This window comes from Doryrhamphus excisus, chromosome 20, assembly GCF_030265055.1.
Source record: "Doryrhamphus excisus isolate RoL2022-K1 chromosome 20, RoL_Dexc_1.0, whole genome shotgun sequence".
In the NCBI taxonomy this organism is placed as follows: Eukaryota; Metazoa; Chordata; class Actinopteri; order Syngnathiformes; family Syngnathidae; genus Doryrhamphus; species Doryrhamphus excisus.
The window spans coordinates 8,905,637-8,931,795 of NC_080485.1; the positions used below are offsets into that span (position 1 = coordinate 8,905,637).

The 26,159-nt window shown below is 40.9% G+C and overlaps 3 protein-coding genes across 3 annotated transcripts; 1 reads left to right on the plus strand and 2 right to left on the minus strand.

Annotated features, from left to right (window-relative positions):
- Positions 1-97: 97 nt before the first annotated feature.
- Positions 98-9,096, minus strand: pyroxd2 (pyridine nucleotide-disulphide oxidoreductase domain 2). Its single transcript, XM_058058593.1, has 16 exons — positions 8,965-9,096; positions 8,405-8,424; positions 8,227-8,320; positions 7,337-7,410; positions 7,094-7,249; positions 6,876-7,029; positions 6,743-6,804; positions 6,569-6,666; positions 5,510-5,651; positions 5,291-5,425; positions 5,149-5,221; positions 3,524-3,677; positions 3,287-3,438; positions 1,202-1,308; positions 998-1,118; positions 98-916 (listed from the first exon to the last, which is right to left on the minus strand). The coding sequence occupies exons 1-16, from the start codon at positions 9,089-9,091 to the stop codon at positions 846-848; spliced, it is 1,740 nt and encodes a 579-aa protein (XP_057914576.1). The 5' UTR covers positions 9,092-9,096; the 3' UTR covers positions 98-845.
- A 3,102-nt stretch (positions 9,097-12,198) lies between these two features.
- Positions 12,199-16,985, plus strand: slc25a28 (solute carrier family 25 member 28). The gene is made up of 4 exons (XM_058058948.1): positions 12,199-12,741; positions 14,065-14,293; positions 14,785-14,841; positions 15,605-16,985. Exons 1-4 carry the CDS (start codon positions 12,400-12,402, stop codon positions 16,153-16,155), a joined length of 1,179 nt encoding a protein of 392 aa, XP_057914931.1. The 5' UTR covers positions 12,199-12,399; the 3' UTR covers positions 16,156-16,985.
- Positions 16,986-23,269: 6,284 nt separating this feature from the next.
- nkx2.3 (NK2 homeobox 3) lies at positions 23,270-25,701 on the minus strand. Its single transcript, XM_058058949.1, has 2 exons — positions 25,244-25,701; positions 23,270-24,350 (listed from the first exon to the last, which is right to left on the minus strand). Exons 1-2 carry the CDS (start codon positions 25,599-25,601, stop codon positions 23,710-23,712), a joined length of 999 nt encoding a protein of 332 aa, XP_057914932.1. The 5' UTR covers positions 25,602-25,701; the 3' UTR covers positions 23,270-23,709.
- Between the last annotated feature and the right edge of the window lie 458 nt (positions 25,702-26,159).

A 26,159-nucleotide genomic window follows, 5' to 3' on the forward strand; every position in this document is an offset into this window, starting at 1 on the left:
ATCATTTGTCTACTGATAATAAAACACTGAGGATGTTTTTTTTTGTCACACTTTAATGTTTCAGATGATTATATAAATTAAAATATTAGCCAATGGCAACAAAACAAAAAAATGCAGTTTTTATATGAAGAATGTTATTAAGGTAGAAAAAAAAATCCAAACCTACATGGTCCTGTGTGAAGAAGTGATTGCCCCCCTGTTAAAACATAATTGGGATTATTTGAGATCTATTATTCTAGAAAGTGTTATTAAGCCATTTCTAAAGCTTTGGGACTCCAGCAAACAACAGTGAGAGCCATTATCCAGAAATGGTGAAAACATGAAACGGTGGTGAACGACTCGCCAACCGAAATTACCCAAAGAACGCAGGGACAACTCATCCAAGAGGTCACAAAAGACCCCACAACAACATCCAAAGAAGTAAGCCTCACTTGCCCCAGTTGATATCAGCATAAGAAAAACACGTCTAAAAAGTATATCAACATCGGTGCTAAAATTATATGACGGAGCACCAAATGCAGGAAAAGTTTATATTGTCAAAATGTACATGGCAATTTAAAAACATTATATTTCAGAATCAGAATACATGTATTACCACAAACACAGTATCGAGACATTGTGTGTGCTATTGCAACTCAACTATAGGACTTAAAATACTTTTTTTTTCTCCTATAAAATATTTGGCATGCATGTAAAAAAATAAAATTAGTAAACATTCTTCTCTCATGGTAAACATTGAACAGATTTGTATGTAACAATAATTTACATACAGTATGTATACCATTTGATCAGATCGGAGTGTAAAGAGTGTTTTTACTAAGCAGTATAATTCATACAGTAATTTCTCATTGATGTTTCAGGTCAGCCATGGCAGTGAGAGCAGCGTTCCAACCAGGAGACCCCATCACACCTCCACCTAGTATGAGCATCAAACAGGTTACTTCATATTTAGTTGATATTTTTCATCAACACTGGAATGGGATGCTTAATAACAAACCTGGATGACTGCCACTGCCACACAGGTACAGCCCCTTAATTGGCGTTCGGTAGTCTGAGAGTGAGGGCAAAGGTCGTGCTAGGTACAGCTGGTCCAATGACATTGATCCATGGAAGATATTCTGTAAAACACATTAATAAGTATAGTTATGGAAATTCATGTACAGTACAAGTGAAGTCATTAACATGACTCAATGTAACTTGCCCCTCCGGTGAGCCCAAAAATTCTCTCCAGGTCAGGTGGAGTCAGGATGTCCCTTCCCACCACCGATTGTTTAAATCCAGGGGCATATTGCTCCACCCAGTCGAATACTAGAGACACACATAAAAACATAAACCACTGATACAAGTTCAAATATGACACAATGAGGTCAAACATATATTATGTCTATATAACATTTTATTATGTGGGAAGCGTTCCAACAACACTGATTTAATTACAGAGGTATCTCATTTTGATGCTGGTAGACTTCCAAGTTGTTCTCCTTTTAAAACAGATGTTCCATAGAAGATATTGTTAGGTGTATTAAAAGCTCTTATAATGAAATCTGGGGCTGCACGGTGAACGAGTGGTTATTGCGCAGACCTCACAGCTAGGAGACCCGGGTTCAATTCCACCCTCAGGCATCTCTGTGTGGAGTTTGCATGTTCTCCGGTTTCCTCTCACATTCCAAAAACATGCTAAGTTAATTGCCGACTCCAAATTGTCCATAGGTATGAATGTGAGTGTGAATGGTTGTTTGTCTATATGTGCCCTGTGATTGGCTGGCGACCAGTCCAGGGTGTACCCCGCCTCTCGCCCGAAAACAGCTGTGATAGGCTCCGACACCCCCCGTGACCCTCGTGATGGTAAGTGGTAGAAAATGAATGAATGAATAATGAGACCTGTATTAATGGTACAGGTATGTAAGATTTTTCCACTGTAAACACACTTGAATATTTATGTTTGTTTCATCAAACATATGTAAATATTAGTAAATGACAACACAACTGGACACAAAATAAAAGTGGAAAAAAAACTTACATTACCATGGCTTTGTGTGAAAAAGTGATTGCCCACTGTTCAAATATGACCTAACTGGGATTAATTGAGATCAATCCGCCTGGAAAGCCATTTCTAAAGCTTAGGGAGTCCAGCAAACCACAGTGACAACCATTATCCACAAATAACGTAAACATAGAAGAATGGTGAACCTTCCTAGGATTATCCAACCAACCAAAATTTCCCCAAAAGCACTGCGACAACTCATCCAAGAGGTCACAAAAGACCCCACAACAACAGCCAAAGAACTTGCAGGCCTCATTTGCCTCAGTTAAGGTCAGGGTTCATGACTCCACCATAAGAAGGACACAGGACAAAAAACGACTTTCAAGACGAATTCCACCGCTGAACAAAAACAACAAGGCTTATTTTTGATCATTTTTGATGATCCCTGAGACCTTTGGGAAAATACTTTGGGCTCTGACCAGACAAAAGTTCAACTTTTTGAAAAGTCCCATTAAATGTGGTATAAAAGTAACACTGCATCATGCCAACAGTAAAATATGGTGGTGGTAGTGTGATGGTCTGATGCTCTTTTGCTGCTTCAGGCCCTCTAAGAATTACTGTGATGAATGGCACCATGAATTCTGCTGTGTCCCAAAAAATCCTAAAGAATGTCAAGCTGAAGACAAAATTAGGTTCTGCAGGAGAACAATGACCCAGGAAGACTCTGGAGTGGCCTAGTCAAAGTCCTGAACTGAACCATATTAAGATGCTGTGGCGCTTAATGCTGGAAAACCCTCTAATGTGTCTAAATTATACAAATTCTGCAAAGATGAATGGGACAAAATTCCTCCATAGCTCTGTGAGAGACTCATTGCAAGTTATCACAAACGTTTGATTGCAGTTGTTGCTGCTAAAGGTGGCCAAAGCAGTTATTAGTTTTAGTGGGAAATCACTTTTTCCACACCTATGTAGGTTTGGGGTTTTTTCCTCCCTTAATAATAAAAAACATTTAAAAACTGCATTTTGTATTCAGTTGTGTTGTCATTAATCAATATTTTTATTAGTTTAACAAACGTGAAAAAATAAGAAATCAGGAAGGGGGGAAAAACTTTGCTTGTCCTTGAACACACCACAGTTATATGCTATGAGACACTTTTGAAACCAATACATAACTTTCTCCGACACTGCCACACTGCTTACACTCACACACACACACACACACACACACATCCATACCGCTTCCACTCTAAACATCCCAGGGAAAACACTAACAACAGGGTACGATATATTGGTATTTCTCACCAGTATCTGCAAAGGCCTCTCTGTCCTGCTCAGTCCAATCTCTACCCTCAATGTGGAATGGAGTAAACTGTATGAACATTGACACCACATGACAGCCAGAGGGCGCCAGTGTGGGGTCCAGCACAGACGGTATGGTCATCTCAATCATGGGCCTGTAAAAATAAAACACAGTATGTAACAATCAGGAGTGAAATTCGCATGTGTTGTTGCGATACAAACTTAAAAAAAACAATGTGCCTTGTTGAGGGGCGTCCATTCATGGCTTCTCTGTAGGCCGTCTCCAGTACGGCCACACTTTCACAATTTAAGTGAATAGAGCACTGATGGTGGGGTCCTGGTTTATTGTCGGGGGTCGGGGCCGCCAGGAAGTTTGGCAGCTTGTTCACTGCCACTGTTAAATCCACAAACAGAGTGTGTATTAATAATAATAATAATAATAATAAGTGTTTTTTTACACAAAATATGCAACTAGGGGGCGGCACGGTGGTCTCGGGGTTAGCGCACAGACCTCACAGCTAGGAGACCAGGGTTCAATTCCACCCTCGGGCATCTCTGTGTGGAGTTTGCATGTTCTCCCCGTGCATGCGTGGGTTTTCTCCGGGTACTCCGGTTTCCTCCCACATTCCGAAAACATGTCTATTATAGAAAACATGTCTAAGTCTATAGACATGTCGCTGTCTATTAGTTTATTTAGCCATGTTTATGCTTGCAAAAAACACTAAACTCATCACACAGTAACTTAACACTCCAAAGGTGTACCTAAAAATATACAAAGAAGTACCAATATGAGTTTTGAAGTTTCCCATTCTTCTTCCCACATTCAAAAAATTCTAGGTTAATTAGCGACTCCAAATTGTCCATAGGTATGAATGTGAGTGTGAATGGTTGTTTGTCTATATGTGCCCTGTGATTGGCTGGCGACCAGTCCAGGGTGTAACCCGCCTCTCGCCTGAAGACAGCTGGGATAGGCTCCAGCAACCCCAGCGACGCTAGTGAGCATAAGCGGTAGAAAATTAATGAATAAATGAAGAATTTTACACAAAATATACAACCAAGGGTTGCACTGTGATCGAGTGGTTAGCGCGCAGGCCTCACAACTAGGATACCGGAGTTCAATTCCACCCTCGGCCATCTTTGTGTGGAGTTTGTATGTTCTCCCCGTGCATGCGTGGGTTTTCTCCGGGTACTCCGGTTTCCTCCCACATTCCAAAAACATGCTAGGTTAATTAGCGACTCCAAATTGTCCATAGGTATGACTGTGAGTGTGAATGGTTGTTTGTCTATATGTGCCCTGTGATTGGCTGGCCACCAGTCCAGGGTGTACCCCGCCTCTCGCCCGAAGACAGCTGGGATAGGCTCCAGCACCCCCCGGCAACCCTCGTGAGGATAAGCGGTACAAAATGAATGAATTAATTTACAATCTTTCCCAAAAATGAGGTCCACAGTGGACAGCTGTGACTATGCTAATGATTGATAACAACATTGACTTTGATGCATAATTATTATTTTTTTTTACCCTTTGGTCCCAAAACACTTCCTCTCATAAATGTAAAGTAAATATTTAACTTTTCTTTATTACATCCAATTCTTTCAACAATGTCTTGAAGGTTATGTCAACAAAAATTAAAATCACGACAACATTGTCCTTAAAGTACACATAATATTATACTATTACACACCCTCTTGTTATTGACATTATGCACAGCCTGCAGCAATGCTTTGCATTGAACAAATTATATGGTTCTACTGCCCGTTTCGACTAATGTTACCAAATGTGCGAGTTGGATTCTTGTTGCATCAAAGAATGGCTTATACAGGATGACTTATGATGTTTTTTCGACCTTAGTGAGACAAATGTTTACCGTTGATCTTGGTGACAGGTGAGGTGTAGTCTATCTGATCGACAGCTTTCAAGAATGCTGGCGAAAGGGCACTCTAGATAAAAAAAAACAGGAAGTTAAGAAAGATAAGAAAATCTCATGCGGTGGTCAACAATTTTACTACCTTTGGCGTGAGGTTTTTAAACGTAACATACGGTGTCGCGTTTGAAAGAACGATTCTACTGTGAGTCTCTGTGCCATCCTTTAACACCACTCCCTTCGTAACGCCGCTTGAGTCAACCAGGACCTGTTCTACTTCCTGCAAGGATCACAATAGAAAATATGTATAATTACAACCTGGCATGAATGACGCATGTCTTTCTATATAATCAGACGCAATTACCTTTTCAGTGAAAATATCAACACCAAAGGATCGCGCGGAGTTCGCTAACGCCTTAGACACGCCTCCCATGCCTCCTTCCACGTACCCCCAGGCTCCTTTCTCCTTCTCTAGCTCTCCCATCACATGATGTAAGAGAACATAGCTGCAAAGTGTGTACATTGAGGTTGAAATGACGCTATTTATCACATGGCTTTTTTTCACACTGTTTTATAGTCAAATCCTTGCTGGTGCAGCAGGATGCATTGTGGGCTGAAGGCTAGGTATTAATAAAATGCTGCAGGGTGTTTCGCAGAACAAAAGATGCCTCTGTGGTTGAACTGGGGAATTTCTCGAATGAGGTGAAAGGGAAACAAAAGTGAAACAGAAGCATGGCAATGCAATGTCATGCTGACTGAAGTAAGTACAGCTGAACATGAAACTGTTCCGGAGGGATTAATGCAATTCATTCATTCATTCATTTTCTAACGCCTTTTCCTCACGAGGGTCGCGGGGGTGCTGGAACCTATCCCAGCTGTCTTTGGGCGACAGGTGGGGTACACCCTGAACTGATCGCCAGCCAATCACAGGGCACATATAGACAAACAACCATTCACGCTCACATTCATACCTATGGACAATTTGGAGTCGCCAATTAACCTAGCATGTTTTTGGAATGTGGGAGGAAGAATGGGGAAGCTTCAAAACTCATATTGGTACTTCTTTGTATATTTTAAGGTACACCTTTGGAGTGTTAAGTTACTGTGTGATGAGTTTAGTGTTTTTTGCAAGCATAAACATGGCTAAATAAACTAATAGACAGCGACATGTCTATAGACATAGACGTGTTTTCTATAATAGACATGTTTTCGGAATGTGGGAGGAAACCGGAGTACCCGGAGAAAACCCACGCATGCACGGGGAGAACATGCAAACTCCACACAGAGATGGCCGAGGGTGGAATTGAACTCGGGTCTCCTAGCTGTGAGGTCTGCGCGCTAGCCACTAGACCGCCATGCCGCCCGCAATTAATAATAATAATAAAATAAAATAATTAAAACATTTTCATCATCATGATCTCACCCGCTACCAGGGTTGCTGGGACTGGTCATGGCTCCAATAACAGCATCAGTCGCCAGCGTTGCAATCAATGGCTCCGACTCAAACCACCGATTCAGAATCTAATATAAAACAACAGTAGCAATGTCGGGAGACATCGAGAGACAACAGAAAATGTGACGCAAACTTATAGCAAACCTTCATGATTGGTGCCGTTATGATCTCATAAAAGTCTGGAATGTTCCTGCCTAATTTCAGCCCTTTAAAAAGACACACTATGATCACGACTGTACATGTTTACACTTTTTATTTTCCGATGCTAACTACAAACCGCATTTGACTACAGGTTTCAGCGTTTTCGCCGCAGACAGCCTCTTCCTCATCGAACCACTTGTGACTCCTGGAATGTCGACAGGAGGGGCATCCAGTAGAGGGTGGATAGCGGCGGCTAGCTTCTCAAGATGCAAAGTAAAATCTAAAAAAGCCTGGGTGCAAGTTGAGTTATGTTAATAGCATAGATATGCATGTGTCTCCGTGCTTATTCATCACCTTTGCATCTTTCTGGGAAAATTTGCTGATCTCCTTCTGGTTCTTAGCCAGATCTGAGCCCAGGGTCAGTGACCTTGGCCTACCACCCTTTAACCCGTCCTCCAACATGGGAGTGAAAGCATGGGGGTCCCTCAGGTACACCTTCAGTCCATGTTTCTGAGAACAAATGGCACACATACCATGCAGGTTGTTGTTTAAAAGACAAACATATGACGGGAAGCCATGACCTTGTAGCCATTTTACCTTCAGCTCCAAGTCTGCATAAATGTGCGGTCGCAACAAACTGAGCAAATAGGAGCATCTGGAGAAACGGAAACCTGCACACACACACATGAGTGGTATTACACTTTCACACAATATTCACTGACATTGGTGTAGTTGTTGCGTAATCTTGCCTACTATTTAACTGACAAATAATAAAAACTTAAGAAACCACATATAGTTGGTGGTGAGACAAATTATTTTTTTCAGATTAAAATGAACAAAGCATTATTAGAGCCCTGTAGACATGACAAAACACGACTATAGTCACATTTATACTCTTTTTATTTACAACATATTGCGCAACTGCAGGGTCTTGAGACACATGCTAACTCGCAAACTAGAGAGCTAGCGACCTAAACGGTAGCCTTCAAGTTATTTCCTTTAAACTTAAATAGCCAAAAACTTACCACTTCCACACGGATAGGGAGGATAACTATTAACAGTTATTTAACCTTTAACATGAACATTAATCAAACGTAATAATTTTTTCTGGGTACATGATACCATACAGCATCCATATCAAACTTGCGCGGGCCGCACTAACATTAAACTTTCATATCAAGGCGGGGGCCTCAAACTAGTGTCCTGCGGGCCACATTTGACCCACGGGCCGCGTGTTTGAGACCCCTGGTCTAATAATAATAAAGGATTAGATTTATAGACGTCTTTTCAAGGCACTCAAAGTGAAGCCATTATTCATTTATTCCTCAGTAACACATCGGTATTGGTATTCTACATCCGTAGGCATAGCTGCCAGCTATTTAGACATTGACTGTGTTGAGTGATTTTCTGTGGAATTTACTTCCAATAGTATAGCTTCCTTGAGAAGCTATAATAACATTTTTCCATCCCTTATTCTTGTCTCTTACCAGGAAAGATCTCCTCAGTAACAGCAGCACCTCCCAGCACATGTCGGCGCTCAAACACTGCAGTCTTCAAGCCTCCTCTCTGAAGGTAGGCAGCCTTAACACACACATAAACACACAACAATGCCTTTAACAATACATTTAACCTCAAGTCAGGAATAGATAAATAGTATGAACTCACTGCCACCAGTCCATTGTGTCCTGCAGTGATAGAAATATATATATTAGTAATATTAGTTATCAAAACAAAAAGTGTCTTTAATGAGAAAGGAAGTAGCAGAAGTCTTCCTGTTCAATCAAGTCCAAAGTTAAGGTTCAGCTGCTTGTAATCCACAGTTACACATTAACAATGGCCCATAAATATATATGCAAGTTTCCATACACTATATAGAATTTTTTTTTTTTTAGGTTTCAGATCTCCCCCTCTTAATTTCTATCTCAGGGGGCTGTGGTGTATCCAGTTATGAAACAGTAGTAATCGTATAGAGTACATTATATAAATAAAAACAGTTGCCCAATATGAATGGGCTTTTTCCTATGCATGGCCACTTATGGCACACCCTGTAAAGTAAACACATTCAATGACTTAAGTGTTAATGGTGGTCCCTGTACAGTTAAGTATAAGTGGATTCAACTTTGCACTGAATGTTGCAAATGTCAACGGGTGGTAAAGTTCATTTTTTTTGGGGGGGGGGGGGGGGGGCACTTTTCGAAATGAAAAGAGGAATCGTCAGGCCTCACCTCCACCGATGATAACTGCATCATACTGGCGTTGTTGTGAAGCCGTGTGCTTCCCTCTGCATTCCACCACCTTCCACACGGCATTCCCGACCCTACGTGTACGATCCGTCCACATTGCAGCAGCCATTGCAAGACTCCCACTCCCACCTTCAAGCCCTACCCCTTTTTGTCCACTATAAGAAAAGAACTAAAAGTTACTAAACTAAAAATTAATAAATTTCACATTAATCAGTCATTGTAGTACTACATTGAATAATAAACATGTAGCGAATATTATTTTAGAATATTTAAAGATCCCGTGTATTTTTTAAATGTTTTGCATATGTTGTCATGATCTCTTTTGACCGCTTGATGGCGCTGTTGTTCCGGCCAGTTCTACAACAGGCCACATCACCAGTAGTTGAAAAAAATACATACCTAGTATATCTATAGATCAGGGGCGTCACTAGGTTCTGAGGACGGGGGCTTAGGTTCTAACTAGGACTTAGGTCCTAACACACTTATTGTTAGACCTCTGAGTAGTATAGTATATACTATCTGTTCTGGTATGCTTTTGGTACTCTGCTATTGTGTGCTCTTGTACTTTTTCTGCTGTAAACCTGGATTGTGGGAGTAATATCCTATCCTATCTTATAGGGAATACTTTAAAAAATTGATGTTATTTACACTAATAGCCCTTCATGATTGACTCTGTTAATTTGAGGTTGTCTTGCAGTAAGGGGCTACCTGAGAGTTTTAAGATGAGCACTCCAGACAGTATTGACCTTTAATGCCATTGCTCATCATCATCATCACTCCCGAGAAACATCATGACAGGGATGTGAGGAAGGAATAGTTTTACCTGATACAAAAACAACAGCACATAATCTTGTTATCGTCTTATCTTTTCTTGGATAATGAGGAAAATCTGGATTGCTTTTCGCTTACACGGTGTAAAATAATTCTTCTGGTTATATAGACCGTGCACTCTCGTGGAGTCAAATGAGGTGTTGAGGGTGATCTAGGATTTCCCTCTTGAACCACCATCCTTCTCCCCTGGTGGATTAGAGCAGCATTAGTCTCGGGCAAGAGGGGTGAGCCTGCCAGGCCGCACGCTTCAGTTTTCCTTTAAGGAATGTCTGCGGACAACAGTCAATCAGCTATAACAAGATCACAAGCAGGAGATTTTCTTCTTGTAAGCAGAAATTAACACTTCATTTCCCTTTGTCGGCAGAAATTCAACACTTGGGCCTGGGAAGGCTCTCTCAGGCATTAAGGGAGACAATTTGATTATGCTATTGTTACAGCATCCACACCAAAACACAAATAGCCTCATTTTATGGAAAAATAACAGCAACCTGAGAAGAATTTGCCAACAAATACAAATAAATATTCGTAATGATATTATTATAAAGCATTATGCAATAGTCTATAGTCGAGTGGTTATATTTAAGGTAACTGTGGGACAGTTTGGTACAAAGTTGAATAAAACATTCATAATGATAATTATATTGAGTCATTTATACTCAATGTATTTATATTTTCAGATATTGTAATGATTAACTTGTTGCTTAACAGAAATCTTCTGTTGATGAATAAGACCTTAAAATCGTCAGCTTTGATTTTATGTACTGAACTGCTGCAGATGAAATCATGAGAGGGGCATTTTTTGTGTATTTTGTAAAATTGCAAAGTGTAAAAATTCATTCATTCATTCATTTTTAACCGCTTATCCTCACGAGGGTCGCAATGGGTGCTGGAGCCTATCCCAGCTGTCTTCAAGCGAGTGGCGGGGTACACCCTGGACTGGTCGCCAGCCAATTACAGGGCACATATAGACAAACAACCATTCACACTCACATTCATACCTATGGACAATTTGTCACCAATTAACCTAGCATGTTTTTGGAATGTGGGAGGAAACCGGAGTGTCCGGAGAAAACCCACGAACATGCAAACTACACACAGAGATGGCAGAGGGTAGAATTGAACCCTGGTCTCCTAGCTGTGAGGTCTGCCCGCTAACCACTCGACCACCGTGCAGCCCAATGTAAAAATTATTATTTTTTTAAATATTTAAACATGCTAGGTTAATTGGCATTGGCGACTCCAAATTGTCCATAGGTATGAATGTGAGTGTGAATGGTTGTTTGTCTATATGTGCCCTGTGATTGGCTGGCCACCAGTCCAGGGTGTACCCCGCCTCTCGCCCAAAGACAGCTGGGATAGGCTCCAGCACCCCCGTGACCCTTGTGAGGATAAGCGGTAGAAAATGAATGAATAAATTTAAAACAAGTATCATTGTCGTTTGTATTTTATATTATTATTTCATTACAGTTAAATTATAGTGGCTTTTTATCCATTGTGTTATGCAGTGGTCACCAACATTATTGATTGTTGGCGTCAATATTACAGCTTTTTCTCATTGTGCCTCTTGCTGTAGTTTTACCATTTTTTATTATTAGATTTTGTTTCTGCAATGACAAATGAGCCACGGGCCCCAGATGGCCCCTCACTTTGAACTCCCCTACTTTTGTGGATCTATGTCAGGGTCAGGCTTATGGCGTTGGCTCTACGAGCAAACTACAACTCTATTTGACTTGTTGGCTCAGTGTCTGGGCGATCAATGGTGGTTGAGGAGAGATGGGCTGGTCAGTGCATTGCAACAATCAGCCTTAACAACCCAGAAGATGTATTTGAAGGTGCACATCAGTGGAATTATATTTGTGTTTTAATGTTGTGGTAGCAAAGGCAGATTTGGAGCCATATTAACCTGCATATAACATATTACTGTTGTGTAATATCTAATCTAATGGACAAGAAATGATATGTTTCTATATTTCCTTGTTAAGATACACGAGAGGGATGGTATTAGGAATGACAATGTAATTGCTCACTTGTTTTAAAATTTTATTATTTTTTTGTATGTTAGAATTTCAGTGAGTCTGAACACAAAATACAGCTCAACTCAACTACAAAATTATCCATCTATACATTTTATTTACTGTTTGTACTAATTTGACTTTGGGTTGGGGTGTGGCTGACAAAAATATGAATTTGTTAAAAAAAATTACAAAATTAAAATGTGTACATACAATTAAAGATTACCAAAAATAGCCAAACTTTCCCAAGACCACATTACATTACTTTCGCCTACAGACACACTTTTGATTGACAGCCTCTCATCCAATAGCGTGAGGAGGACGTGCCTCGCGTGACCAATCAGCTTCGTCTTTCTGCCTGTGGCGTGTTTCCGTGTGTTTCCGGCCTTCCTCGGCCTCCCCCCTTGTCTAGCGTGGCTGCCTGTGGCTGCAAAGGCAAGACGGCGTGGGTGTGCATGGTGTAGCCATAGTTGTAGCTACCAAACCCACCCAAGGGAATGCAAAACTTTGCATCCGAACTCTACCTTTTACGACGTTTTTGCGCGCCCCCCTTTCTCGCGTCGCCTGGTTTCGTATGGAAGCGGATGGATTTGTGAGGAGGCGTCGGATGACAGCGGAGACTGCAGGCAATGATCCCGGGGTTGCTGGCGCATCTGCTGGGGCAGAAGTCCGATGGCTGGGCGGTCGGTTCTTGGGAGTTTCGGAAAGTATTGTGGGCAGCCTGACACCTCGGATTGGAAACGAGACGGAAATACAGACTGTTGACTTCATCCGGAACACACAGGAGCAACGTGATGACTCTGAACCGGACTATGAGGGCTTGCCACAGGGTGCCTCCACCAGCACCCACATGTTGGCTGGAGCTGTGGCTGGGATCATGGAGCACTGTCTCATGTTCCCCATCGATTGTGTTAAGGTAGCCTATAGCCTAGTGTTGTTTTTGAACGCCGTGTTTCCGTGTAAGTCTGTTAGCATAGCTTCTTAGCCTTCCTGCTAATCTAAACACGCGTCACAAGGTCAGTTAGCTTCTCCTGGGTAACCTGCTAGCATGCCCGTGTTTACTAGGTGACCAACGTTAGCTTGTTGTTAGTTGTAACCTTTTCAAGTAGGTCTTTGCGGTATTTCGTTGTCTTATTCTCGGTTAAAGTCAAGCGTCAAGAATGTTGTGTAACCAATGTTTACACACGTTTGTGCGGAGTTAAGAAGTTAATGAATAGTCGAGTCAGTAGTTGGCCTTCTTGCTAGTGTGTCAGCCACGCCTGACACTGACCCATGATCCATTACATTACACATTACATTAACTTTATATAGAGTTTTGTCGTGTAATCACATGAGCGCACAGTGGTAATTCTTCCCACGCGGCTTGCATAATTGATTTTATAGGATGGGGAAAAAAAAACTGACATGACCCGCTGATCATAAGGTTAGCAGTCAGTTGCTTGTGATCATTGCATTGCACAGATGACACCAATGAAGTTTAGTGCATACAGCTGTCGATGTCACACTGAAGAGCAGCCCACACTTCATCCACGTCCTGACCACCTGTAGTCTGTCTCAGCCCTGCAAGGTCCTGAGCAAACATCCTCGGCATAGAGTTTTATTTGAGGGGTTAATGGAGCTTGTCATCATCCTGTGCAAACTGGCTGCACTGTGAGTCAGCAAGATTCCACCAAGCAGACTATTCAAGAGAATAGGACAGTTTTTATACTAATTGATCTCCTCAACTTGTAGCTACTTTACCAATTCAGGCATATAGTGTTTCAGTGTGCACACAAACTAAAAATGAGTAGTTCTATTGTATTCTTGTGTCTAATCAAGGACCATTGTCAAAGTCTTGCAGGTGTTTAAGTGTGTGTACTTGGCAAACTTATCAGCGCTATTAGCTAGCTGTAATCTGTCCTCAAGTATCACATAAGGTGTCATGAGGACATGTTTACTTTTTGCCCAAACACACAAAGCGGAGGGGGGTGTAATTTTGTCCATTCAGCTGGAAGATTGGTATTTTAGGGATGATGTTGATGCTAGTTTTGTCGTACTCTGTTGTGTGTGTGTTGTTTTTTTTTTGTTTTTCTTGGCACGATTTAGGGTCATATGCAAAATAGTCATGAAATGTGACCTCGTAGCTTGTAATGAAACACTTCCGTCCATTCAATAATGCATGTCCACAATGCATCAACATACTTGGTCTGATTGCTGTGTCATTGTTGACTTTTCCCCTTTATTTTTTTTCCTATCCCAGACAAGAATGCAGAGCCTCCAGCCTGACCCGGCCGCCCGCTACAGGAACGTGATGGATGCCCTCCGGCGAATCGTAACAACGGAGGGAGTTTGGCGGCCAATGAGAGGGCTGAATGTGACCGCTATCGGGGCGGGTCCCGCCCATGCCCTGTATTTTGCCAGCTATGAGAAACTCAAAAAGACTCTGAGTGATGTGATCCACCCCGGGGCTAACAGTCATTTGGCTAATGGTACCATAAAACCTCCCGTTTACACAAACCACGCACATGTATTAACTAAAACACTAGAAGATATAGGACTCAATACACCCAGTCTTTACCTATGTGCTTTAGTCTCATAGCAACACCAGTGTAGATTAATTATTTTCTTTAAGTCAGTGATTAATCCCCTAAAACCATAGTGTCCTTACCAGCTGTGTCCTTATGCAATGTTCTTCCTACTCTCTTCCCTCTTTACAGTGTATTGGGAGGCTGGGTAAGTTGTCTTTCTCCCATACAAAGTACTTATACCTTCCCATTTTTGACACTTTAGTCCACTAGGTGTCTCCCTTGGCTGTGGTTTGGCCTCCTTTACCCAATCAGGACCAACCTTCAAAATAATCATTTTATAGCGTCTGTGGATTTAAATGGCAAATGCATCTTACTGATATATTTTTTCCGATTTCTACTTCTGTTTTGATTATCTTAGCTCACTTTAATTTGTAAGTGGTGCTTATTTGCAGGAACAGCCGGATGTGTGGCCACACTGCTTCATGATGCAGCCATGAACCCATCAGAAGGTATAGTCTATGTTTTATACATCAGTGGTGTTTTAAGATGATCAGAATTTAGTGTCTATTTTAGACGGTGGTGGACATAACTAATTATGAATTGAACTTTCAAGTGTGTACCGGTTCTGATTACATGTAATTAAAAAAAATAGATCTGATAACTCTTAGAGAGATTACTGTTATGGTGCTGTAGGTGGATTAGCATGAGTAAATCAAGCACTTCTTCTCTGTCACATGCTGCAAACAGCCTGTCGGAACGTCGCCTTAGCTCACTTGCAAACAAACATGGTGTCAGTCATGTGGGACCTCCTCACTCTTTTGCCAACATCACGCGATGAGAAAAAAAAAAAACATAGACCATTTACCGTAGCATCACTAAGATACCCACGGCCTGGGGCTTGTTCCTATCACCACAGCGTTTGAAAAGTGAAACAAATGTTTGCCATAGACGACCCGGGGGCGAAAGCAATCTGTGATTTCATCATGGAAATGATGGTACTGTTTGAGCAGCTCTTTACCATCGTTGATAAAAGCTTTTGTTGGCTAGCCAACCCCTCGGAGCCATAGTCTGTACTTCTGGCTGTATGTTTTCTTAATAATAATGATGTCATGATATTTGCCAAAGACAAATCTACAGGTTCGTGTGAGATATATTGCAGTAAAATGGTTGTGACCTGTGAAATACTGCATGTTATTAGAATACTAACTAATCATTTGATTTTTCTGCCCCTCAAACTCCGGACATCTTGGAATTCATCATGCATCCTCCTAGTCGTGAAGCAGCGCATGCAGATGTATAATTCGCCTTACCGCGGCGTGTTGGACTGTGTACACGCCGTGTGGAAGAAAGAGGGCGCCGCTGCATTCTATCGCAGCTACACCACCCAGCTCACCATGAACGTGCCCTTCCAAGCGCTCCACTTCATGACGTACGAGTACCTGCAGGAGCTGCTCAACCCACACAGACACTACAACCCCTCGTCCCATATGCTATCCGGAGCCTTGGCCGGGGCCCTGGCCGCCGCCGCTACCACACCCCTGGATGTCTGCAAGACCCTGCTCAACACCCAGGAGTCGCTGGCCCTCAGTTCTCTATCGGCCAACCAAGGAGCCCACAGACACATCACAGGCCTGGCCCACGCCTTCCGGACGGTTTACAGGCTGGGCGGCCTGCGGGGCTTCTTCAAGGGAGTGCAGGCGAGGGTAATCTACCAGATGCCCTCCACAGCCATCAGCTGGTCCGTGTATGAGTTCTTCAAGTATGGACTCACCAAGCACCAGCATGACAAGAGGAGAGCGCAGCAGATGGAGGCGGAGACGTAGACCTGCTGATTACGCTGTGAGGATTATACGCACATGAAGTCACACTAAGATTTCTCTCGACTGTCCCATCCCACCCAAGCATAGCAGAGAAGAATTTGACATGCTTTAATTTTGTTTTCTGTCCCCGATATTTGAGCGGTATAATTAGAATTTGCCAGCAGAGGGCAGTAGCGTGATGTTCAAATTTGCCCCCAGGAAATTCAGAGCTTTTTTTACCCCCTCTGAAATCTACCATTGATTTTTTTTTATTTCAGTTATAGTCACATTTGTAGGGAATTTATTAGAATCCTGCAAACACATAAATAAAACAATCTGTGATAATTGAACATTGCAGATTGTTCACCAGAAATCAAGTTGATGTTTATTTCCCTCATGATCGAATTCGACACATCTGATTATTTCATCGCGTGTATTTAATTTATTTTGCCCTTTTTTCTAAATAGCACCTAAAATTGAGTCATTGTTTTCCTACAAACTGTTTTCCTTTTGTTCCCATTGACGTGTTGAAACAACCCCAGTACTTCTCAGCTATTCACCATTATTGCCTTGTATGCAGTTCCAACTGAAGCTATCTAGTTTATCACACTGCTACCACTGAGTTTTAATGTCTGCTTGGATGGCCGAGCTTGTATGGAATGAATTATGTCCCCCCAAAAGTCTAAGTCAGCTCAATAAGCTATCTCAGAAACGTCAATGTTGAACCCATGCTGACTAAATGGAAGCTGTTCTTACTGATTGTCTGATTCCGACTCTAAATTGCACTCATCAAATGAATAATAAACTATGAGCAGTGGACAGTGCTCATAAATCACTGAAAAAACTTTTGTTTGTTCTGGAATGCTTTGGCATACATCAGGGGTGGGCAAATATTTTGACTCGTGGGCCACACTGAGTTAACAAAATTGTCCCGGGGGCCAGAACATATATTTGCTTATAATTTTCCTTAAATTATTCATGTAATTTTATCTGTAAAAGTGTTATACTATCAGCTATATGTTTTATTAGGAGCATTTTAATCATCAGACCACATCAAACTATGTCATTTAATTCTACAGTTTTGTTGTTTTTGGGTTTTTTTTTTACTAAAGACATCCGACTTGCAAGTCATGTTGCTAGTTTGTATGTTAAAAGTTGAACTGGCGGGCCGGATTCAAACACTTGGTGGGCCGCATGTGGCCCCCGGGCCGTAGTTTGCCCACCCCTGGCATACATAGTAAAGCAAGCAAATATTAATTGTACCAATTACAGAAACCGTCAATAATGGTTGTTTCGAACCAGACCTTGCTGGTCTGTTAGTTCAGGTTAGAAACAGGTACAATTGTTTAGTCTTCATTGCAGGTGCTGCTTTCAACTTTGACCTCAAAGACTGAAAAAAAACCCAGAATCGGGCACAAAGCACTTGACAAGAAGGCTGTGGAATTCTGTAAATGATGCATGAGAAAATATGTCTCAAACTTAAGGGAAAAAAATGACTCTTCCGCAAGCAAAAACCATGATTAAGGAACTTGAAGGATATAAACTAAATATGACCATGTCCAAAAGTTGTGAGAATGACACAAATATTCATTTTCACTGTCTGCTGCCTCAGTTTTTATGATAGCAATTTACATATAGTCCACAAAATCATGAAGAGTAATACAATGAAAATTAATACCACAAAAAAATATTTCCACTGCATTTCATCCCTGACACAAACGGACCAGTTGACATAATTTTAGTGATTCTCTGGTTAACGTTGGTGGGAGTGTTGACGAGGACACAGGCTTGATCCTGATTGAGTGAGAGGAAAAAAATGGAAGCTTTAAAAAGTAGGGTACTGCTTGAAATCTTTGTTTTTCCTCTGTTAACCATGGTTACCTGCAAGGAAACACATGTTGTCATAATTGCTTAGCACGGAAAGGGCTTTGCAGGCTGCTAATTGGCACCTAAACCAATCATTTATCAGATCAAGCATCTGGACTGTCAAGAAGGGCGCCACTTCTCTTCAGGAACATTATCTTGGAATTTGGTGACATTGTTTGTTTAATATGCCCTTATTGCCTTCAGAACGTATGATGCAATGATGTTAATCTGCAATCTGTTAATCTTTCCATACATACAGTATACACATACTGTACATGTATCTTTGATGGAAAATACCTTTATACATCATACGGTAGTGTGGATGAAGGGCTGACGGATGCACCCTCCCCCCCATAACTGTAATAAGCCTTTGTTTTGGAAACTCAAGCTTCCACTCAAAGCCCCTTAGAGTAAGCACCTGTGGAAGTGTTCATATTTTCACACACGCACACACGCCAAGGTTATTTTGGAATGTGAACGGATAAGGCCTGTTCATTCCAGTTGTCCTTCTTTGCACATTGATTGCCCTTTAGCTTAATGACTGGACCTTCAATATGACTTAGAAAGTAACAATTGAGAGAACACTTAGAAGAAAAGATATAATGAGATGATAGTTTTAATCTTCTCTGTTTCACTATAAAAAGCTACTGAGTTATTAAGGATGAATTTACCCACTTTCACTCCCAGCCACTTCCAAGGTCATTAAATCTTCATTGACACTTCAGACGCAACTTAAGACCACTGCTTCTGTGCACGTGCAGCTCATGTGCAAGTGCACGATCAGTGTGCGTGTGTGTGTGTGTGTTAAAGCAACACAGGTGCAGTCAGGGACACTGAAGAAGAGGAAACAGACCTCCTGCCCTTTAGAACTTGATCTTGAAAGTAAAGCTGTCTTCTGTGTCAAATTAGCTCAGCCGCTGTGCCTTGCAGCCTTTGTCAACACTCTGATGACACCGAACTGTCTGCTTCTTCTGAATGTCTGTGTGCTTGCTTGATACATTTAAGTGTAGCAGCAAGACACACAAACATTGAGTCGACACTATCAGGGGGCATTTTTCCACAAATTTCAAATTTCTTTAGAGAAGCGTAGGAGACCGCAGAGAAATGGTGGGCTTGGCTTGTGATGGATGTGCATCCCCAAGAGGTGATGTCTTATAGTGCTGCACTGTAAAATGTTTACATTCCCTACTTCCACTGATGCTATCTGTGAATAGTTTTTGGAACAAGTTTGAAAATAGTGAAAATATATGAACATGAGGTTGGGTCAAAGAGAAGCAGTTTGGAGCCCTTGTTGGTCCCATAATGTCCTCCTCCTGCTGAGGACCAATAGAAACACAGCTACCAAAATGATGCAATTGTAACTTCAAATCCAAATGTTAGACAGAAGTCTATTATAGTGTACTGTATGAATAAGATAAAAGACAATTAGTGCACAATTAGTGTATAACAGAATACATGCATTTCTTCCAGCCAGGATTACAAATCACAAGTACTTACTATGAGTTGGTGTATGAGCAATGAAAGTTTGGGGCTTGTGTAACTGTGTGCTAAAAGCTGTTTTATATTCTTTTATTTAGCAGTTGAATTGTATGCAAATGTGTTTTCCAAGATTTCTGTATATTATTTAATTTATTGAAATGTGCTGGTGGTACTGTGACAAAGAAAAAAAGTTCACTGCTTGCACTCATTGATTGGGCTACTTTGGATAATTCAATCCAAACCATAACTTTCGGCTCTTAAGATGCCCTATAAAATGACATCTATTTTAAGATTTAGTCTTGGCATTTATACAAATAAAAGTAAAACTACTCAACTATATAATACCTCAATCAGGAAGTAGTACAGTGTATGTCTGGAATAAATGAACGTAAACTAGGCGGAACTAATCCTTGCAAAGTACCCGGAACCTAAACATGGACGTACCCACAAGTCACGGAGGGAGCTACGGAAGTAAGTAGAATGCTAGCTTGTTCGACACATTGACGATTAAAAACTATTCATACGTCTTATTCTGTGACATCTTCTCAGGGTCCCATGGCGACTTTTGTGTAATACCCGAGTAGCATTCGGCCAACCTCCAAAGAGAAGCGGTTTATCTGCTTTTATCGGTAAGTGCCGCCGTTCTTTATGCTAGCGTTAGCTTTAGCATGGTGCTAAAACCGCGCTCAGTTGTTAACTCTTGAAGGCCTGTGTTCCAGAGGCTACTGCTGCTACAACTATTAATTACTAAAAAAAATACCACTACCATTGGTTTCATATTAGAGCAGTTTTGTCAAATATTCCGAGGGAAAGGAAAATGCTTTCATCGATAACAGTCGTAATGTCCACTAGGGTTTTAAAATTGAATCAGAGGGGAGAATGGATCGATCTAAATGTTGATTACTATCCATACTAACGTATCACTCCCGGATTAATACTGTACTATTGTGTCAAGTTTGAAAATTGTTTATGCTTTTTTACATTTATTTTTTTTACAAATACCTCTGTGTTGTGTTGTCTTGTCCACATGTTATATGCAATATATATATATATATATATATATATATATATATATATATATATATATATATGTGTGTGTGTGTGTGTATGTATGCAAAAATCCAAGATTATTTTGTACTAATTACTTTAATTAGCTGAAATGTATAGGCTAATTACACTGTCTTTGGTTCTCGATTGTAATCCACTTCCATTTTGTATATTAAAATGACAATTTGACGTCAAATGTTATAACCCCTATGTGAAAAATAGCTCTTTATCATGTAGGCCACTTTGGACGTTTCCAATTGAGCGTGTTCTTAAAGTCTATTTTGGTGAGCCACTTGAAAATGTTCAAATGTCATTGTGGGTTATACAGATGGACTCATGCTAGAGACTTCATCAGAACGTTCCCCGAAGGATCAAACTGGTCACGCTCCAAGAAGTGAGACTAACAGCAGTCCCCTGGAACATTTGTCGTCCGATTCCCGGGGGTCCTGTTCTTCACCACCACTCAAAAGCACTGCATGGACTTCCCTTAGTTGGATGCATGCCACCATTATCAACAAACTGTCCCACCTTTGCTTGATGGATGATGTCTCTTTGTGAGGATCCACGCCTTTTGACTTTATGTCAGACATTTAGGGGCATACTATATAACTCTCACATATAGCCCGGGGTAGCCGAAACAGCTCTTTGTATGATGCAGTGTAAACAGCAGTAATATATCACATTGATGTTTGCATGTGCAGTATACACAACATTTCACCCCTGCATTTAACCCATTCATGCACACACTGCAGTAAAATAACAGCATTATTAGCTTTTTCCTTTAAGGCAGCTCTTGTGCATCTAGTGCAAAGTGTGAATTATAAGTACATGTGAAGTATATTTCATTATGAACCATTTGGGCACATACTGTGTCAAATGCGTTAACTTCAGAGTAAAGGTTGCCACTTTTGAGCTTAAAGGTTGCGATTGAAACGAGTAAACAGCGCCCCCGTGAGGTGCCCAGGTGAAACTCCCTATTTTAGCCTTTATAACGCAGTTTTCGCCCTCCTCCACCATATATAATTCACATCAAGCCTGTTTTTTCCTGTATCTATTGGCTTTTCAAGCAATCTTTAATGAAATTAATCGCAGAAGACCTAGAAATAGCTTTTATTATCATATCAGAACGTATCCTTTTTTATATTAACTTACCTGTATATAGTGAATGCATATTGGGACTGTAAATGTTTTCAGCAAGTCTTCCTATGTCCCAAATTAATGTCAATTAAGATTAAGTCCATATCAAAATATCTCCCATTGTGGAAAAAGCTCATTATGCTGTTCTGCAACCACAAAAATTACATTTAATTAATTAAATTTAATTAATCCATCAAAGTTGTCTTTTTAGAGAAATTAGTGATACAGTTTTTGTATTGGATTGATACAGAAAAGCCATATTTACAGACAGAATTGTGCAAACAAGAATAGTAAAGTTAAGAAAATACAATAATTATATTAACGTTGCTGAACTTCACAAGCATTCCAATACATCTTATTCAAAACTTAAGTGTTCCTCACTGTGTTGTTTTTTTTTTCTTCTAGTGACTTAACTCGAGTGGTTGCCATGAGAGACTTTTGTGTTGGGACTCTCTCTCTCTCGGATGAGCCTGCTATCTTTGGAGGCATGCAAAGATAGTGATCACTGCACTCTCCTGTTGTCCGGCCTGCGTCCTCAGGCAGCGCCGTCCTGTCGCCAGCTCTATTTACACTAAAGCACCGTGCACCACTTTGCATGGGCATGGCAGCCTCGTCCCCATCGCGCAGAGAGAGAGGAAGTAAGTGTCCATCATGGAGACCATTTAGACAAACGCTCTGTTTATGTTGTCACTCACCTCCATTGGAGGGAGGGTGCACGGCAAGGTGTTTATTAGAGACCACTAATGGTCCGTCATTAACAGCCTGCGTGTGCGTAAATGAATGACTTATTATAGTAGCAATACGTTTCATCGTGAAACATTCTCATGTTCTATGCGTCTTGTGAGGATGCTGCAGGACGGTCTGGTTAATGTCCATCTCTGGATCCTGACCGGAACTACATTCTCAAAGAGTTTCTGGTTCTTGTCTCACAAAATACCCCTATCTTTCTCACAGAAAGCTACTATTTAAAGCTTTAAAAAATATCTTATTTGTAAACCTCATCTCTATAGGCCACCCTTTTCACATTGCAGTCATTTTGGACTTAATAAATCAGCATATTGTAAGTATTAGTATTTCCACTCAATTTAGTTTTTTAAAAGACAGGATTCTGCAACGTTTTTTTGCCAGTTATTGTTTTTCACTTTAAGTGAGTGTATTTGAAGTTAACAGTTCATTTGGTCGTGCACACTTTGACTTACAAATACAATGTAAGGATCATTTAATTAATTTTCATTTAATTAATGTGTTTTTGGAGTGGAGTCTATATTTGTGACATTGCTAAAACAGCACATTTGTGCACAATACTGGCGTATATAGTTTATAAGGGATCATACATTACCATAAATGCAGTATAAAACTTTTTCCAATTAGCAAAAAGGGGAGGACATATATTTTACTTGTGTATTATTATTATTATTATACACATTTAAATAATTTTATTAAATATAATAATCATCGGTTAAAGGATGTGATGAAGTTACTTAAATAACTTCAAATTTACTACAATAATTTTCTGTGGTAAAATACATGACCAAAGTAATAATTTACAGTAGTAAAAAAAATAACCTGTATGTTGGATTCAAGTGTTAAAAAGGTTTAATAGGACACACGCAACACATTTGAAACAAAATTGATGCCATTGTGTTCACTGGATTATTTAATTTCCTGTGCATTACTCCCAATGTCACATAGTGTAGTATAGTGAAACAGCCATTAATACAACTGTTCCATTAGTTTTACTTATGTGTCACACGTGCATGCTGTGAAAAACAATATTTTTCCCGCATATTCAGCGTCAATTGAGTCAATCATTCTGTGCATTCTCTATAAATTGACATGTTTTTTTTAAATATTTTAAGCATCTTCAATGTGTGCACAGCATTCAAAGCCAAATAAACAGCATGTTTATAAGGTTTTCGATGCTGGCTCAGTGGATAAAATGTTTTTTTTTTTTACTTGAAATTTTGCACCACTCATAATTACTAGCTGCATTTTTTTGTCTGTTGAAAACTACTGTACATACAAACAAGCTGTGCGTCAGAAGGTGTATTACCAGGCCCTGATGCCCTGCAGAGTCCCTTGGCATGGAGGAGCCACTGTCCCCTGTGCAGACTGGCTCTGCGTCTGCGCACCCAGAGGTCCCAAAGTCATGTTCATGAAGGCGTTGGCTGCAGTGTTGGTGGGCTGCAGAGCAGGTAAACTGGTACAAGAGTAAGTGTTGGTGTACACAGAGTTGTTGTAGCTGTAGGCCGGGTAGCCGTTGTACGTGTACGGGCTCGGTGCTACCGAGTAAGAAGTGTTATATGTTGGGGATCCAGTCAAACAAGGCCTGCCGTCCCGCACCAGCACCGGCACAGCTACCCTCCTAGGCGGCGGCGGCGGTGGGGGAGGGTGTTGGTGGTGGTGGTGATGGTGGTGGTGACCAGCCATCTCCAGAGACTTGTCCTGCCGCTGCCTCTTGCATTTGTATCTCCGGTTCTGGAACCAGATCTTCACCTGCGTCGGGGTGAGTTTGAGCGAGCCGGCCAGATGTTCTCTCTCCGGGGCTGACAGGTAGCGCTGCCGCTTGAAGCGACGCTCCAGCTCGAACACCTGAGTCTGGGAGAAGAGGACCCGGGGCTTCCTTCTGGTCCTCTGCTGTTTGCTGGCCGGCTTCTCCCCTTCCTCGTCCCGCAAAGAAGTACAGACCTCTGCGTGAGCACAAACGGAAATGTAGACTTCAAATAATATATCAATTTATTCACTAAAGTTTGAATTTCACAGTTAATACTTAATATTACAATTAAAAATGTGATTATAATTTTTGCTTACATGTTTTCAAAATTTTCCCCGATGTACTGTTATAGTTGAATTAGTTTTAAAATCGATCATTAATAAATCAAAGTAGCTGTTTATAGATAAAATACAATTTGACAATTTCACTAATATCATAGGCCCAGATAATTATGTAAATAGATATACAATCTGGTGAATTTCTCCCAGTCAACTTGTCATATTCAGTTACGTTTATTATAATAATAATAATTATTATTATTATATCAATTTGACCGACTGGTCACTGCATTCAGTTATTTAATGAAATGACTCCTGCCTTTACAAATCGGTAATAATGGGCACTTCTGATGGACACCATCAAAGGTGTATTAATGTAACAATATTTATACTGTACTGTATGTTATTGTGCATGGTAAGAGTTTAATGCTGTGATGTAAAATTGCACAAATTGCTCCAAAACAGCCTAATCAATATTGTACTGTTCACCTAAAAGGGTTAAGTTTGGGGAGGACTTTATATGATAACTTTAATAACTTTAATAACAGCGTTTCTTGTATGTCATTGCATTAGTTTATCAAATGTTGGAACCGGTTACAGTGTATATATACGTGCATGCAATGTCATATTTTAGTGTTGGTATATGATAAGAGCGTTTTGCACTTCTTTTGCACAAGGTGTGGCGTGATCAAATATTTTAGGGGATTTGAATAATTCTGGAGGCCACGTGTCCAACAAAAAGACATGGAGTTAATCATAACACCTTTATGTCATGTTGCATGGTCATTCGTGTCATATATGTCACACTCACTCGTTTCATGGTCCTCCTGCTCGGTCTCCACTTGCAGAGCTGCATGCATCTCCACCGGGTTGCCGGCGAACATCTCCACCGGCAGTCCCGACTCAGCCAGCCGCTCCGGTGCAGCGAGCGCCCCGAAGTAAGACATCCTCTCGTCGCTTTCCGACAATCCAGAACTGATCGGACTCGGACTGTCTCTCCTGGCCAGCATACAGGAAGGCGGCGAGTGCGCTCGGAAAGGTCCGGACTGAGGGAGACCCATGCAGGAGATGAACTGGAGCTCCTGAGATTGTCGCTGCAACTCCAACTTGAGGATGTCCTTGACTGAAAAAGGCGTGGTGGAGGACGTCATAGCCGGACTGGGGAGCATGATGTCCACCGGTGAGTAACTTTCTAAGAACCAAATCTGCAGTAAAAAAAAAAAAATCGTATTTCTTTCATGCAGACCGTGGAAAGAGCTGTGGAGACATTCCTCTTCTCTGGCTTGCACGGCTGTGACTAAAGAGGATGAGGTGGGAAAGAGAGGAAGGGGTCGATCCTGTTTGGTTGGCTTAAATTTAGTCAGAGAAAGATGCTGTCATCATCTCCAGGCCCCTCCCTTAAGGGACTTATTGAGATCCAGTATCTCTGCATGTGTTGCACTAATCATTATGCAATCATTGAGTTAACACACATTATCGGAAATGATAGAATACAATGTGACTGAATGAAAAATAATGCCTTTTTATGTTCATTTATAGCATAAATGTACCCCCTTTCTCTCTCTCTATCCTCCCACGCAGTTGAGCTGCTCCCATCACCACTGCAGTGGTTTTAAGATTAGCCATATCTATTGTTTCCTGTCTCGGCTCTAATGGATAAGATAACATACTTAGACGGCGTGAAATACTCTTTAAATAGGGAGTTAGTATATCTGTTTTTTTGTGCA